This window comes from Pimephales promelas, chromosome 3 (assembly GCF_988280905.1).
Source record: "Pimephales promelas chromosome 3, fPimPro1.hap1.1, whole genome shotgun sequence".
NCBI classification, from domain to species: domain Eukaryota; kingdom Metazoa; phylum Chordata; class Actinopteri; order Cypriniformes; family Leuciscidae; genus Pimephales; species Pimephales promelas.
Genome location: NC_142771.1, coordinates 21952179 through 21967439, shown reverse-complemented (window position 1 = coordinate 21967439; position 15261 = coordinate 21952179). Strand labels below are relative to the sequence as shown.

The 15261-nt window shown below is 36.0% G+C and overlaps 1 protein-coding gene across 1 annotated transcript; it reads right to left on the bottom strand.

Moving 5' to 3' along the window:
- Positions 1 to 1306: 1306 nt before the first annotated feature.
- tmem114 (transmembrane protein 114) lies at positions 1307 to 14593 on the bottom strand. Its single transcript, XM_039685871.2, has 4 exons — positions 14306 to 14593; positions 14135 to 14212; positions 9694 to 9831; positions 1307 to 2122 (listed from the first exon to the last, which is right to left on the bottom strand). Exons 1-4 carry the CDS (start codon positions 14481 to 14483, stop codon positions 1893 to 1895), a joined length of 624 nt encoding a protein of 207 aa, XP_039541805.2. The 5' UTR covers positions 14484 to 14593; the 3' UTR covers positions 1307 to 1892.
- Between the last annotated feature and the right edge of the window lie 668 nt (positions 14594 to 15261).

Below are 15261 nucleotides of genomic sequence, written 5' to 3'. Positions count from 1 at the left end.
GTTAAGATACTTTTGTTGTTGGTGGTGGTATTGGTGTTGTTTTTCAATGATTTCATGGCATTTATTGAAACTCCTCAAAGTACTAGGTCTAATAAGATACACTTCTAGGCAAAAAGGATGTTTCATACACACATGTTAGTAATCATAATATAAGAATAATATAATATAAAATCAATTTCTGATTTTGTATTTATAGCAGGGTCACTGTTTTATTATGTTAACAAATGATTATAAATCCTTTTGGTAGTTTCCCAGCCTGTCAAATCATCAGTTTACATTTTCAATGTCTCACTGTCTTACAATACACTAAGCATACATTGTTTAAGTACATCAACAGTAATATGCATTTAAATATTTACATGTGAGATTTAAGCTCAAAACATAATCTTTTGGTTTGCATTCATTGGGGTTGTTTATTTTTGTAGTATTTCCAATCCATCTCAAACAAGCCCAAAATCAATACTTCCCACCTCTCAGATCACCGAGATCAAAATATGAAATCGCTGTAATAAGAAACCTCCAGCCCTGACAGTAAGCATTAAATACTGTATATCAAATGGTCTTAGATTAAGCCAGGATTGGGTCTAAATTTAGTTAGGGGATTTAAGTAGCTTTTATAAATGTGCCTTAGAAGCATTACTGGTGTGCATCTTAAAACAATGGCAGTGACATATTTTAAGACATGCCACTGCAAGTTACTTTTAGTTAAAACAGCTCAAACTTGCATTTTAGTCTGGGTTTTCGAGCCTTGTCTGTGAAACCAAATAGGGTCTTTTCTACAAGTCTCCTAAATCAGTAATTGTGGAAATCAGTCAGACAGATGCAGCAAGGCTGTTGTATTTTGCAAAATTGCAGTGTAATTTCCAAAATAATGCTACAAACCTTTGTGTCTGTCGTCCATTTACAAAATGATTTTATAACAAGATAATCTGTGAAGGACAGATCCAGCCATCTGGAGAGGGTGAGGCATCTGCTTTAACTTCCTGATCTGAGGAGATTCAAGATTTTAGTCTTGTATGAACATAATACCTTTATAACTGTGAATATTTATTCAGCTAGATAGATTCATGTAACAAGGTCTGATTGTCATGTTGGCAAATTGGTAGTAATTATTAACAAGGAATGTATTTGCAATTACTGGCTGCTTTTTTAAAATAAGCATTCTACATCAACATGGGTGTTGCTATAAAATGGCATGAATTAAATCAGAGGGCACCGCCTCTCTCGGAAAATACAACAAATATTAATATAAAATATTAATGGTTCATGTTGACTGTGAAGCAAGAACTTTTATCCACTGGAAAAATACACAAATCCTTTTAAAATGACAAAGTAAAGAATCAAAACGGACCTTTTATTGTGATTTGTAAAAATGACAGATACTCAAGACTACTAAATAAACAAAATGAACATTAATAACTAAAGCAATAAGCAAATGCAAGCTTTAAATATTCAGTTGCAATGGTTGACAAATGTGTTTCTAAAACATCAAGGATTCCCTTTATTTATTTATTTTTGTCTGCTGAACCCCCTAAATTATTTACTTGAGGATATTTCAATTTTGTCCTTAATGTAAGGCAGCAACTTTTTTATATACATTAGGGGTTTCTCTGGGAGTTTTTTTATTATGTTTGTGACAGAAATGCCAATACTAAATTGATCAAATTAAAACATAAAAATAATTTATTATGTTTTAAATTTAGTATACGACAATCAAATTTGAATATTAAGTCATTTCAACTTAAATTCAACTTATTACAACTTATATTTGACAAAGTTCACAAACCTCAAATATTGACCCTGTATTACGACCGAAAATGTCATTTTTCCCATTAAAAATATGAAAACGTAAACATCGAATTCATTTTCGGTGTTTAATGTCATTCAGATTATTATTCATCTTCTTCTTGATTGGTCAGCTGGCTCACTCTGGCTGAGGCAAGTAGGAATGCCATGGCAGTACAGAGTTGTCCAACAAAAGAAACAGAGGCCAGGACGAGAGACCAGCCAAAGTAAATCTCTATGTCCTCCAGGGTTTTGTGGCCAGAGATACCCACAGCTTCTTTGAAGGCGGCCTGAGAGTGTGCCATGTAGACACAGATTCCAGCCAATGAGAGCAAAGCTGTAAGGGACAGAGCAGGAGAAAGACATTTTCTAAGACAGTCTAAGATGCTAGTAAACCATTATCACTAAATTAATACATTGTACTATACAGAATTCACATCCCATTATCAGAGTCCAAGCCCCAAAGGGGATAGCCCCGTTGTAGTTATCTTTTTTATTTTTTCCAGAATAGGAGTCAATGGCAGCTCTATGGAACATAGGAAAATGATGCAATTTGGCACACTTGTAGTGATAGTAATAAATAGTAATTGGACTCTAAGACAAACTCTATAGCACCACCACCAGTTCAAAAATTCAACATTGAAATGGTTATAACTTTTGAAACCTTATCTGGAAAAATGAAACTTAGTCCACCTGATTTCACTCATCATGGTGATCACAATCAATCTTTTAGCTGCTCCTCCTTCAAAATATGTCCAATTTTGTTCAAACATTTGCTCAAATTATCTTGAGCTGCAGAGAAATGAGTCTGAACAGAATTTCATGACATACTGGTAAAAAAAAAAAAAAAAGGTTATGTTGCAAACTTAACAAGGTCGACCCAAAATTGGTTTAGAAGCTTTAGCTCAGCCAAACTTTGAGCAACCGAAATGAAATGCTTCATCGGAACCATGATCTGAGGGTCCATGCCAAAGTTGGGAACAATGCCACCTATGGGTCATGAGATATGAAAAATGGCTATTTTGGCCAATAGGTTTTGAACAGTTTGTCAGAAATATGGTATCTATGGATTCCTTGTGTCATGCCAAATCAGCGGATACAGATTTTTAAATTATTATTAAACCTTTATTTAACCAGGAGAGTCCCATTGAGATTGAGAACCTCTTTTGCAAGGGTGGCCTGGCCAAGACAGACAGCAGTACAAAACACATTGGTACAGAGTACCAGAGTATTTACATATTAAGGCATCTGTCTCTAAATCTTTCATTTTGGATTTTAATGCATTTAGTGAGATTAATTCAATGAGTTTCAGATCCTTCTGCAAAGTATTCCATGATGAAGGTGATGAATACAGAAATGCCTTCTTTCCCGTTTCCGTACGGGCCTTTGGCACAGAGAGCATAAAGAAGTCCTGAGAACGCAAAGATTGTCACCCATTACTTTTCAGTATGATATGATGACCACATATAGCTTGCCAGCAGACCAAGAATTGCCTTATATATAGGTCAGAGAAATAAAAATTTTCTCTGGGGAGCATCCCCCTGTCTCCCCTAAATATCTCTTATTTTAATGCACATGTCTGTAAATACCCTACAAATACTGTAATTGCTATACTACGGTACTCAATATGTTGTCCCGAGGTGAGAAATTTTCCCCCAGTTGCACCTACACAAAATTTGAGGGTTCCCCCACCAACCAAATCCCACTTTAACCACTGGTGGTGATGGCTGAGACACATGCCTTTTGTGTGAGAGACCTCGGTTCGAATCCACTGTGAGACACCAATGTGTCCCTGAGCAAGACACTTAACCCCAGAGGCGTTCAAACTTCTGACATATATAGCAATTGTAAGTCGCTTTGGATAAAAGCATCAGCTAAATGAGTAAATGTAAATGTAAGCATACCAAAGTGAAAATTCTGGGGCGAAACTGAAAATTCTGGATGCATGGCAAATACATTTTAAAAGTGTTTTTATTATTATTAATTTCTCGTTGTAAATTATTTTTGTATAATTGTAAAATTAAATTTTTTACTAAAGGAGCCGTATGCAAGATGTGCCCAAAACTGGAACTACAATCACTTTCAAATTGCTGTAGAGCGGTGTATTCTCCATGATTGGTAGATCATTGGAGGGTGACGCATCAAAACAAACACAACATGACAACATCAACATCAGTTGAGGGCTGCAACTTCACTTTTTAAATGACAATATCCTGGCCAAATGTCTGGCCAGACATTTCAAAGTATTTGAAATGATTTCTTAATGTCTAGTGACATATCAGGGAAAACGTATGATTAATTGAAATCAATATATTGCAGCTCCTTTAAATTCAATAATTGAATGAATCTGAATTAAAAAAAAAATAATAACATATAATAACCACACTTTTAATTCAAGTAAGATTTGAGAGAAAATAGGCCTATATTAAAAATATTAAATATCAATATAGAACTTGGGCCGTGAGCGACTGAACAGACAGCGCAACACACACACATTGAATTTGCAGCGTAACATTCAGAAGACCATGCCATAAATACTATGGAGTGAATTATGTGCCATAATTAAACAAATTTTTCAAACAAACACAACTTTTGAGAAACTATACAATCAGTTCCTTCAGGTAATTTAAGGCTCCAAGGAATTGAGTCATTTAATGGCTGTTATCTAATCGGATGACATTTTTGGGCATATACTTTACAATGATTCAATGTTCTGATGTCAGTCTGATTAAGAACATGTTGTCCGTGTTGGGTTTAGTTGTTGCCATGGCGTCCAAAATGCAATTCCTTTTTACTGTCATACCCAGCAAGTCTTGAAAAAGAACATCTTTCATCCTGAGAGAGATTTCAAGTGAACCTGTATTTTCTTACAAATGATGTGGGTAGGTATAGTAATATTCATGAAGTTAATGGGCCCAAAAAGAAATGTATTCCATTGTAAGTGCTCAAAGTTATATCATAAAAAGAACAGTGAAAAACACGGTGACCTGCAGAAATAAAACTGGACTAACAAACACCAGAATTTAAAATATAACATTGAGTAAAATCAGGTCTGTTGTGAGCATTACTAGAATAGACTTCTATATAAATATAAATTCAAGCTTTAAGCTTTTAAACAGAATGCAGTAAGCCTGTGTATTCTATTGAGCTCTTTGTGAAACTATGGTCAAGTCAAATTTTATTTATAGAGCACAAGCTTAACACAACCATAGTTGATCCAAAGTGCTTTACAGCGCAATCAAATAAATCAATAAAAATACAATAAAATAAAATAAAGAGAAAATGAGTAGAAAAAATGAGATAAAAATCAAGTATCAAATCATTCAATGTATATAACTTAAAACAGCAACTAACTAATTTAAAATACACACAACATCACTTTAACGCAAGAGAGTAAAAATAGGTCTTTAAACTGGATTTAAAAGCAACAAGTGATGAAGAGGCCCTGATGGTTAAAGGTAAACTGTTCCAGAGCTTTAGGGTGACTACAGAGAAAGCTCAATCACCTTCTGATTTACAACTAGAAGAACGAGGGACAGATAAAAGTAACTGATCACAAGATCATAGTGACCTAGAGGCTGTGTATAGCATAATAAGATCACAAATATAATCTTGGGCCGAACTGTGTAGTGCCTTTTATGCAAAAAGAAGGATCTTAAAGTCGATTCTAATTGGTAGTCAATGCAATCAGGCAAGAACGGGAGATATGATCCCTTTTCTTAGTTCCTGTTAACAATCTGGCTTCTGAAATTCTGAACCATCTGTAACCGAGATAGTGTAGTTTGAGGTAGGCCAACGTACAGAGTTTCTACAACTCTCTGTTTTAGTCGGTGTTTGGATTGGCTTTGAAGAGAGTTACAGTAGTCCAATCGAGAGGACATTAGTGCATGAATCAAAATTTCAAGGTCTTCATATTACTAGAAAGGACATTTGCCACTTCTGCTATAGATGGGAGTTTTTAAAAAAGGAAGCTGTGGTTTAATGGAGTTATACAGTAGGTATAACAGCAAGACCCAGTAGAAGCACTTCGGTTTTATTTAATTTGACTTCATCTAGGCATGGGAAGAGATTATCTAATGAAAAGTAATCTCCTGGTTGAATTGGAAGACATAGTTGGAGGTTGTCAGCGTAACAGTGATCATTTACAGTATGTTTTGTTTCTTGAGTCTAAAGGTAACATGTAGAGGGAAAACAAAAGTGGAATATTGTGGAACACCACAATGGATCGGCACAGAGGGTGAAGTGAATGACCTGATATTTACAGAGAAGGTCCTTTCCTTTAAAGCGAGGCGAAACACTGTAAAGCAAGGCCCTTGACTCCAACAACACACTCAAGTCGTTTCAGAAAAATATGATCAACAGTGTCAAATCTAAAACGGCACTTAAATCTAAAAATATCAGGATAACAGAAGACCAAGAATCAATGAACAACAGAGCGTCGTTTGTAACCTTGAGCAGTGTTGACTCAGTGCTGAGTGTTGGCTCATGGTGATTTAAAGCCACAATATGTATTTTTTCTGCTTTAAAAATAGCAAAAATAACTGTATCTATGTTATATATTTCTATTACATGTGTACTTACATTATCCCGACAGTTTCCACCAACTTTAAAATACGGAGAAATGTATAGTTTAATTCGAAGACACGGGACGTTTTTTTTATTTCCGCTTCGTCGCCCGTCTATGGCATCATAGGCGGTGGCCAAAAATTGCATACTCTACATTTAAATGGGTCTAGAATATAGCTATGAGGTAAACTGTAAGAGTGCAGATTTTTCCAAAATCTTTGAAATGAATGTGAGTTTGGAGTTTAGATGTAGGCCGGTTAGGCTGGTCAGCTGTGCAGCCTCGCAGCGCGGGTATTTAACGAGCAGCTGTTGCGATTGCACACAATTTTTTTGCTGAGGAGCCAAGCTTGAAAAAGCTGGCCCCCCTGGCGGGCAGCAGCAGGTGTGGCGACGGGACCTACGTTACCATTACCATATGTAACCGAGACGTTCCCTATCGGTCAGTCACTAAAACGTAGGTCTTGACCAGGGTTGGGGAGTAATACTTGTAACGGCATTATGTAATCAGGATACAAAAATCCAGTAATCCAGCGGCAGTGTGAATGTACAGTTAAGGAGATTAAGGCTTTAGTCAACATGTAGGCCTATTTTAAAATAAACTAATATGTAGATTATGTAGAATTTTTTAATGTTTTGTTTTTATTATTTCCTTGTAGCTTACATGTTAGTTAAAAATATAACAAAATAATCTGTAATATCATACTGTAGCCACTAGATGTCTCTATAGCTCTTTAAATAAATATATGTTCAGGGTTGTGAAATTCTTAATAAATAAAAGTTGTTGTTTTTTAAAAAATAATATCTGTCCTTGAAGTAATCCAAAAGTAATCAGTTACATTACTTTCATATTGTGGATTACCCTACTGAATACTTTTTTTTACTTTTTTACTTTTTAATACTTTTAATACCATCAAGGGCGAGATCACAGGAGGAGACCGGCTCTACACGTAGGCTATAATATCTAGCGAACGTGTTAGGCGACGCCTAGCCCGCAGCTCTACAGATATCTGTTAGCGAGGAACCACGTGTCAGTGCACAGGAGGATACGACACCTTTCGTGGAGTGTGCATGCAACCTGAGCGGGCAGGAGCTTGATAAGCCAAGGCAATGGCATCCACTATCCAGTGGGCCATCCTTTGCTTGGAGACAGCCTTTCCCTTCTGCTGGCCTCCGTAACAGACAAAGAGCTGGTCTGAGGTCTTGATGCTTTGAGTTCTGTCCACGTACATATGCATAGTGCGAACAGAACAGAGCAGAGTGCTGGGTCTGCCTCCTCCAAAGGCAACGCTTGCAGGTTCACTACTTGGTCCCTGAAGGGAGTGGTAGGAACCTTGGGCACATAGCCAAGCCGGGGTCTTAATACCACATGGTTGTCACCAGGCCCAAACTCTAGGCACGATTCGTCGACCGAAAATGCGTGCAGGTCTCCTACCCTCTTTACAGAGGCCAATGCAACCAGTAGCAAAATCTTCATTGAGAGAAGCTAAGTCTACTGATTGCAGAGGCTCAAAGGTAACGTCCTGAAGTGCTTGAAGCACCAGGGAAAGGTCCCAAGATTACCTCGCTCCCCTAAGAAACCTGATGACCAGGTCCTGCATTCCAGCCGTCTGGCCATCTATGTGGTCATGATATGCTGAAATAGCAGCAGCATGTACTTTGAGGGTGGAGGAAGACAGCTTTCACTCCAACCCTTGCAGCAAAAAGAAAAGCACAGACCCTATTGAACACCTTTGGATGTTCAAGGCCAATATGGTCAAATAATCAAGTTACCTTCCACAGAATCGCAGCTGAGTGGGAACAAGATCTCCCTGGTCCAGCAACACATGTGCATCCCGCAGTTTTGACTTCTCCAGCTTCAGTTACCAGCACCCATGCATTGTTCAAACACTGGCTAGGCTCTATATTTGCTTTCAGATAAACAATTATCATGTTTGTATGACATGATGACACAACCGACTTTGTTGCTGAGCACATATTGATATGTCTCGGAGGCTTTCAGATTGTCCATTGCTTGTCCATCTATTGCCATGAATTGCATGAAGCAGGATCAAATCTTGCTTTACGTTATGCTCGGCCACATCATCATGTTATCCTCCCAGTTCTGCACGGAATTCGGGTGGGGGATATTAACGCCACCTTCAGTCAAATTAGTGGAACCGTTGCTGTGTTTCCACCACGCTGTGCAAACCACGTCCGGCGGAAATTAAGTGCATTTATGTAGAGTTATGGCTGCGCCCGGGATTTGGCGCGTAAACTTGTATACTTGACCAAGACACATGGCAAACATGAGGGCTTAAAGAGGAAATGAACCAGTGAATCAAGTTTACATGATTTATAAGATGGATGTCCAATATAATCAACAATTATACAAGAAACATTACAAATGTAAACATTTAGAAGAAAAAAAGAAAAAAACTTTGTATCTTTCGCCGCCAGGGCGCCGCCATTGTGCAGTTGACGTCACGGGGTTGGTTGGCTCAAGTTTAACAGGCTCTGGGCATTGAAAATCGCGACATCAAACTGTGTTTACACCAGTGTTTTACCGCGAACGACTAATGTTAGGTACAGTCATTAGACAAAAAGACGACGTCTAATGTTATATGTTGACAAACTGCACAAAGAAACATTGTTCGCGATGTCTGCCGTCATATTCCCGAATTGCCGTGACGTCAACTGCACAATGGCGGCGCCCTGGCGGCGAAAGATACGTTTTTTATTTTTTTTCTTCTAAATGTTTACATTTATAATGTTTCTTATATAGTTGTTGATTATATTGAAAATCCATCTTGTAAATCATGTAAATTTGATTCACTGCTTCATTTCCCCTTTAAATATACAGACTACTGACTAGACAAGCGACACCACTGAACAATGAAACAATGAAAACATGACACATCAGACAAGGGAACACATGGAAGGATCACATGACTAACAGGGAATCACATGACAAAGACATGACACATGACTGACATGAAACAAAAAGTAACACTAGTGCACGGTGTTGGTGTATAGGTGAAATGAAAACAAAAACTTCTTAGCAGCTGTTCTTTGCATTCAGAATTGTGTATTTTTAAGATACAATATTGTGTGTGTGTGTGTGTGTGTGTGTGTGTGTGTGTGTGTGTTTTGAGCTTATCTCTCAAATTCCAAAGATAATTCCAGTCCCCCATGTCAACTGTTCATAGTACTTTTTTTTTCATCAGTTTTTTTTCATCAGTTGGTTATTCATTACTATCAAAAGTGTCCGAAGCTCCAGATGTTCTGTCAAACGTGACTTCATGCTGCAAGTGGCTCAGTCAGAGGTCAGAGGTGAAAGCGAAGTTGGTAGGCCTACGTACTCACCGCCGAACAGAAGCAGCACTCCAGTCAGGAGCAGCAGCAGGTAGGCTCTTGCCAACATACCAATGAAGCCCAACATTCCTCCAACAAATAATACAATCACGCTGAGAGGGAGCAGGACGATGAACGTTGCTTGCATGTCTGCAGAGAGAAAAGGTCTGGATGTGTCAGTGGGGATGCTCGCAATTCCAGCCAATTCTTGCAGATTCTTTTGACTAGTGGGTCCGGTCTTTGTCATGCTTATTGGACTAATTTGAAAACCTTTCCGAAAAAATTCCATGGTTGGCATAGCAATAGAATTGTGTTTCTAATTGTTACAATTATGTCTTTTTAATTCATCTGTCTACTTTTGCGAAGAAATTTGTGCTTTTGAAAATGTTTTATTTATTCATTCTGAATGGAAATCAATAGAGCTATTCAGGATAATTTCAAAAGAGCTTATGTAATGATGTTTTTTTTCCACATTGTGTTGATCATGATGAGAGACATTTGCAGTTGCAGTTGTGCTACAGTTTCCAGATGCATTAAGCATCTGGCACATTTTATAACATTTTGCAGTTTTGATAGCAGACTATTAAAAATATGACGTCGCAAATCAACGTATACATGTAGAATAAGAGCGACCCAGCCCTGGAAATAAGAATTAGTATCATTATTAAAGTAATCTGATGGAGCCAGCCTAGGAGATGCAGGTGAGTGAATGTGGCTATTTGGCTTTCTTTGTGTAGGCTGGGGAGGTCAAAGCTCAGCTCTTGTCTTGAGACTTTGTACTATTTCCTTAATTATCCATCGTCTTGCCAACAGACCCTGCAACATTATTTTCATTTGTTTTCCTTTTTTTCATAGTCTGTTGGCCATAACCTAAAATTAATGTGCAACATTACTCAAAATTCATCTTTTTAATGCCAAACAATCACCTGCTATACATATATATATATATATATATATATATATATATATATATATATATATTTAAATGAGCCAAATAATGTAGAATTGCAATTATTGCCGTTTTCAAAGTGTCTTAATATCTTGATAACTGCACAAATGCCATTAAGAAGAAAAGTGAAAGTTAAAGGAAATTGGAAAAATGTATCGAACCAAAAAAAGTCTTCTTATCCATCCCATACATCAGACACCATGAGCCATTCGAGGCACTTGTGTTGGACTGAATGAGATTTTAAATCAGCATGCTCTGTCGACACCTGAAACGTTATCTGTACCTGCCTCAAGAGAGTGCAATGAGGTTGTAAAAGCAAGATTTTGTCAGATTCAAGAGCCCTAAACTGGCTCAAATTGGATTTAGTTTCTGTTCTGCTTTGAACAATTGACTCAATTCAGTCTGGGTTTTCAGGGTGTTGCTTTGATTAGATGGTAACCTCTGCTGCACAAAGCTAAATGCCTGAATCGCCTGAAAGATCATCTTTAGATAAACAGTGAAATAAATACATTATGTGTTGAACATCATCATGGACACCCTGATTATGGCTTGTGACAAAAATAGTGCAGAATAATGTTGGTAATACAAGTAAAACGAGAATGAAACACACTCGTCCAATTCAAGCAGATCGACAATATTGTGGCTGCTCCAGAAAGATAATAATGGCTGGCTTGATTTAAATTGTAAATTGACAGTGTGATTTTTTACTTGATTGTAAATGACAGCTTCTCACTTTCTGTACTGCCTGTTGTGTTTATTTGTAGCAAATGTCCAAACATATCAATATGGACCCAACAAGCTAGTATCGTTTTGCAGTTCATGGTGAAGTCATGCTGAAACATGCTGAACCATCTATAATCTTAATGGTCAATGAAAAATAAAATAAAAAAAACTCTTCAAACTCTTAGGTCTCTTATTCTGCTGGCAAACATGACCGGCATTATTAAAAAAAAACAGTGTGTGCATTTACATAAATTATATGAATACACAAAAATGATTTTTATTTACTGAATATAGAGATTTTTTATAGCAACTAAAAAATATAAAGAAATTTTGCATTTAAAGTGTACTATATATATATATATATATATATAATAACATTAAAATACAGTAATATTGTGAAATATTACTACAATTTAAAAAAAAAATCTAGTTGAATAAAAATAATTTAGCTCTTGTGATGCAAAGCTGAATTTTCAGCATCATAACTCCAGTCTTCAGTGTCACATGATCCTTCAGAAATCATTCTAATTCTAAAAAAATATTATTATGATTATCACTATTGAAAACAATTGTGCTGAAATAAGATGAATACGAATTTTAATGGCTTAATACCAAAGGACATGGACATCAAAGGATATACTTCTAATGTTAATGCAAAGCCCAATTTACCAGTTATTTTAAGTTGTTGGGTCCATATTAATATGTTTGGACATTTGCTATAAATAAACACAACAGGCAGTACAGACAGTGAGAATCTGTCTTTACAATCAAGTAATAAATCACACTGTCAATTTACAATTTAAATCAAGCCAGCCATTGTTATCTTTCTGGAGCAGGCACAATATTGTCGATCTGATTGAATTGGACGGGTGTGTTTCATTCTCGTTTCTCGTTTGTATTACCAACATTATTCTGCATTATTTTTGTCACAAGACATAATCAGGGTGTCCATGATGATGTTCAACACATAAATAATGTATTTCTTTCACTGTTTATCCAAAGATGATCTTTCAGGCGATTTAGGCATTTAGCGTTGTGCAGCAGAGGTTACTATCTAATCAAAGCAACACCCTGAAAACCCAGACTTATTGAGTCGATTGTTCAAAGCAGAACAGAAACTAAATCCAATTTGAGCCAGTTTAGGGCTCTTGAATCTGACAAAATCTTGCTTTTACAACCTCATTGCACTCTCTTGAGGCAGGTACAGATAACGTTTCAGGTGTCGACAGAGCATGCTGATTTAAAATCTCATTCAGTCCAACACAAGTGCCTCGAATGGCTCATGGTGTCTGATGTATGGGATGGATAAGAAGACTTTTTTTGGTTTGATACATTTTTCCAATTTCCTTTATCTTTCCCTTTTCTTCTTAATGGCTTTTGTACAGTTATCAAAATATTAAGACACTTTGAAAGCAGCAATAATTGCAATTCTACATTATTTGGCTAATTTTAAAACAATATATATATATACATATATATATATAAAATTCATCTTTTAGTGCCAAACAATCACCAGCTATATATATATATATATATATATATATAGCTGGTGATTGTTTGGCACTAAAAGATTAATTTTGAGTGATGTTGCACATTAATTATAGGTTATGGCCAACAAACGTATTGAGACTGTGAAAAAAAGAAAAAGGGAAACAAAGGAAACTAATGTTGCAGGGTCTGTTGGCAGGTGGTCTCGCAATATTAGCAGTACACATGCCATGGTTCACTATGGTGCACTTGTTACAGCTGTGTTTCTACCACAGCTGCCCTCTTATTGAAAAGTGTTTCCATGACAATCCAAAGATAATAGGACAATCAAAGGAATTTGTATGATGGGATGCAGATAAAAATGCCCTTAAAACATCTGTTCTGTAGCATGCAGCCCACGTTGTGCAACTATCATAGATGTGTTCAGAATTACTTAATTTTTAATTTTTAATTTAATTTAAAAAAAATTAAATCAAGGGGGGGGGAAAAGAAACCAAAAAAAATATGAAAATAATATAAAATGTTGTCATAGTCATATTGTCACAATATCTTGAAAAGGCTTTACTGTGAGAAAGCTATTTTGCACCTGTTTCTGTAGTGCTAACAGATGCGTGGCTTCCTGTTGATATGTCAAGTCCCCTCTGCCAGTTTTAAATGAAAAGTGTTTTCTGGTTTGTTCTACTGAGATACATCAAACTATACAATATTTCTCGGAATGACAATAGTTCATATTATAAAAACTGAGAGCAATTAGGAACAAGAACCTAAAATATGTTAAATGGCATTTTATATTATAGGCTAATTATATATATATATATATATATTATATATATATATATATATATATATAATTAGCCTATATATATATATATATATATATATATATATATATATATAATGCATTTTCAGTTCTTATTTTAGGCTAAATATAATGTTAAGGTAAAATGAGTTTTATTATTATAGACAACAGTTAGGCAGGAATGATAAATCTAAATTTGTATTTGATGTCATGTAGCTACTTTATCAAATCCTTATGACCAAATAGTGAATACATGAATACAGCAAACATAAATAACATACAGTCTCAGTATAGAGCTAAACCAAGGAGTTTTCGACTTTATAGACCATACTTCCACAAGAAGACTGTTTGTATCCCTTACATAGCATGAAAAAATAAAAAGCTAAAAACTAATGACTTAAAGAATTGGGTTTTCTCTGAGTGAAACTTATCAGTGACACATAGATCATGAGACATAAGGATGATACGAGGATATGATGACACACAGATCTTACTTAGTATCTGCCTTTGTGAATCTGATAAGTTTCTTCCTGCTCCAAAAGGATTCATGAATGGCGAGCACCGGTTATGAACTGTAAGAGAGAACGATTTCATCGATCTATCCACATAAAAACCTAAAAATCACACAAACAGAAACAACACACAACATGTAATATGTGACTTACAGTTACAAGTCCGCCACAGTCCAGAATGTGAGCTCAGGGACAAAGATGAGCTGTTTTCTCTTTTAGAAGTGTCAATGATGTACCAAAAATCGGTTCCAATTGCCAGAACGAGCCCTACAAAACTGAGGACACAAAAGGTGGCCACAAAACTGGCCAAGCCTTTGAAAGTGATTTTCATTGTGTCTGAATACAGCTTTCTAATCTACAGTGTTCCTTTCCCTCAGCGTTGCTACCCATCTGGGATGCAGCGCCGTTTATCCATTAACTACTATAGCCTACAGGCTGTAGTGTGATTTTACTGAAAGAGGGCAGTATGCTCCACTTTCAGATGCGCGGCGCGCGAGTGCGCAAATACCGCTGGTGATTATTGAACACCACAAACATTATTAGATATATAGACGTAAATGCAACATAATTCCCCCATTATGCAAAAACGTTTTTTGTTTGTATTATAGGTTGTATTGTTTGGATCTCTGAATTAATTGATTGGTCTTTCAGTCTTTCAGAGTCCAGTCGCCTAGTCTGGTTTCTCTTCGTCATTTTACGATCAGAAAACTAATATTAGTTGTAGTTTTAGTTCAAACAAAACAAATCGGTGTGTTCATAAATGTGCCAAATAATAAAATAAAATCTAACACCTTCATTTAATGTGTCCTTTACACATGTATTCTAGACATAATAGTGATAGTATAATATGTATATAATATGTACATAATATAGATATAATAACTCAGTACTGAAATGTATCCTAGCTTATAATTACACTGCAACACATTAAAAACAAGTAGCTATAGTCGGTAATAAAACGAAATTTTGGGGTAATTGCATAATTGCATTTTTACATAAGTATCGTATCATTCATTTATAATATGAATAATAAACGTAATAACAAGTATTATCATATCAATGTAATCAACATTTAATTATAGCCTAATAGATAAACATTGTAAAAAAAA

Coding starts and splice junctions, on each gene's coding strand:
- tmem114 (XM_039685871.2), bottom strand. CDS start 14,483: ATGAAAATCACTTTCAAAGGCTTGGCCAGTTTTGTGGCCACCTTTTGT. Junction 14,213..14,305: donor ACTGTGGCGGACTTGTAACT/GTAAGTCACATA, acceptor TCTCTCTTACAG/TTCATAACCGGTGCTCGCCA. Junction 9,832..14,134: donor TTCACAAAGGCAGATACTAA/GTAAGATCTGTG, acceptor TTCTCTCTGCAG/ACATGCAAGCAACGTTCATC.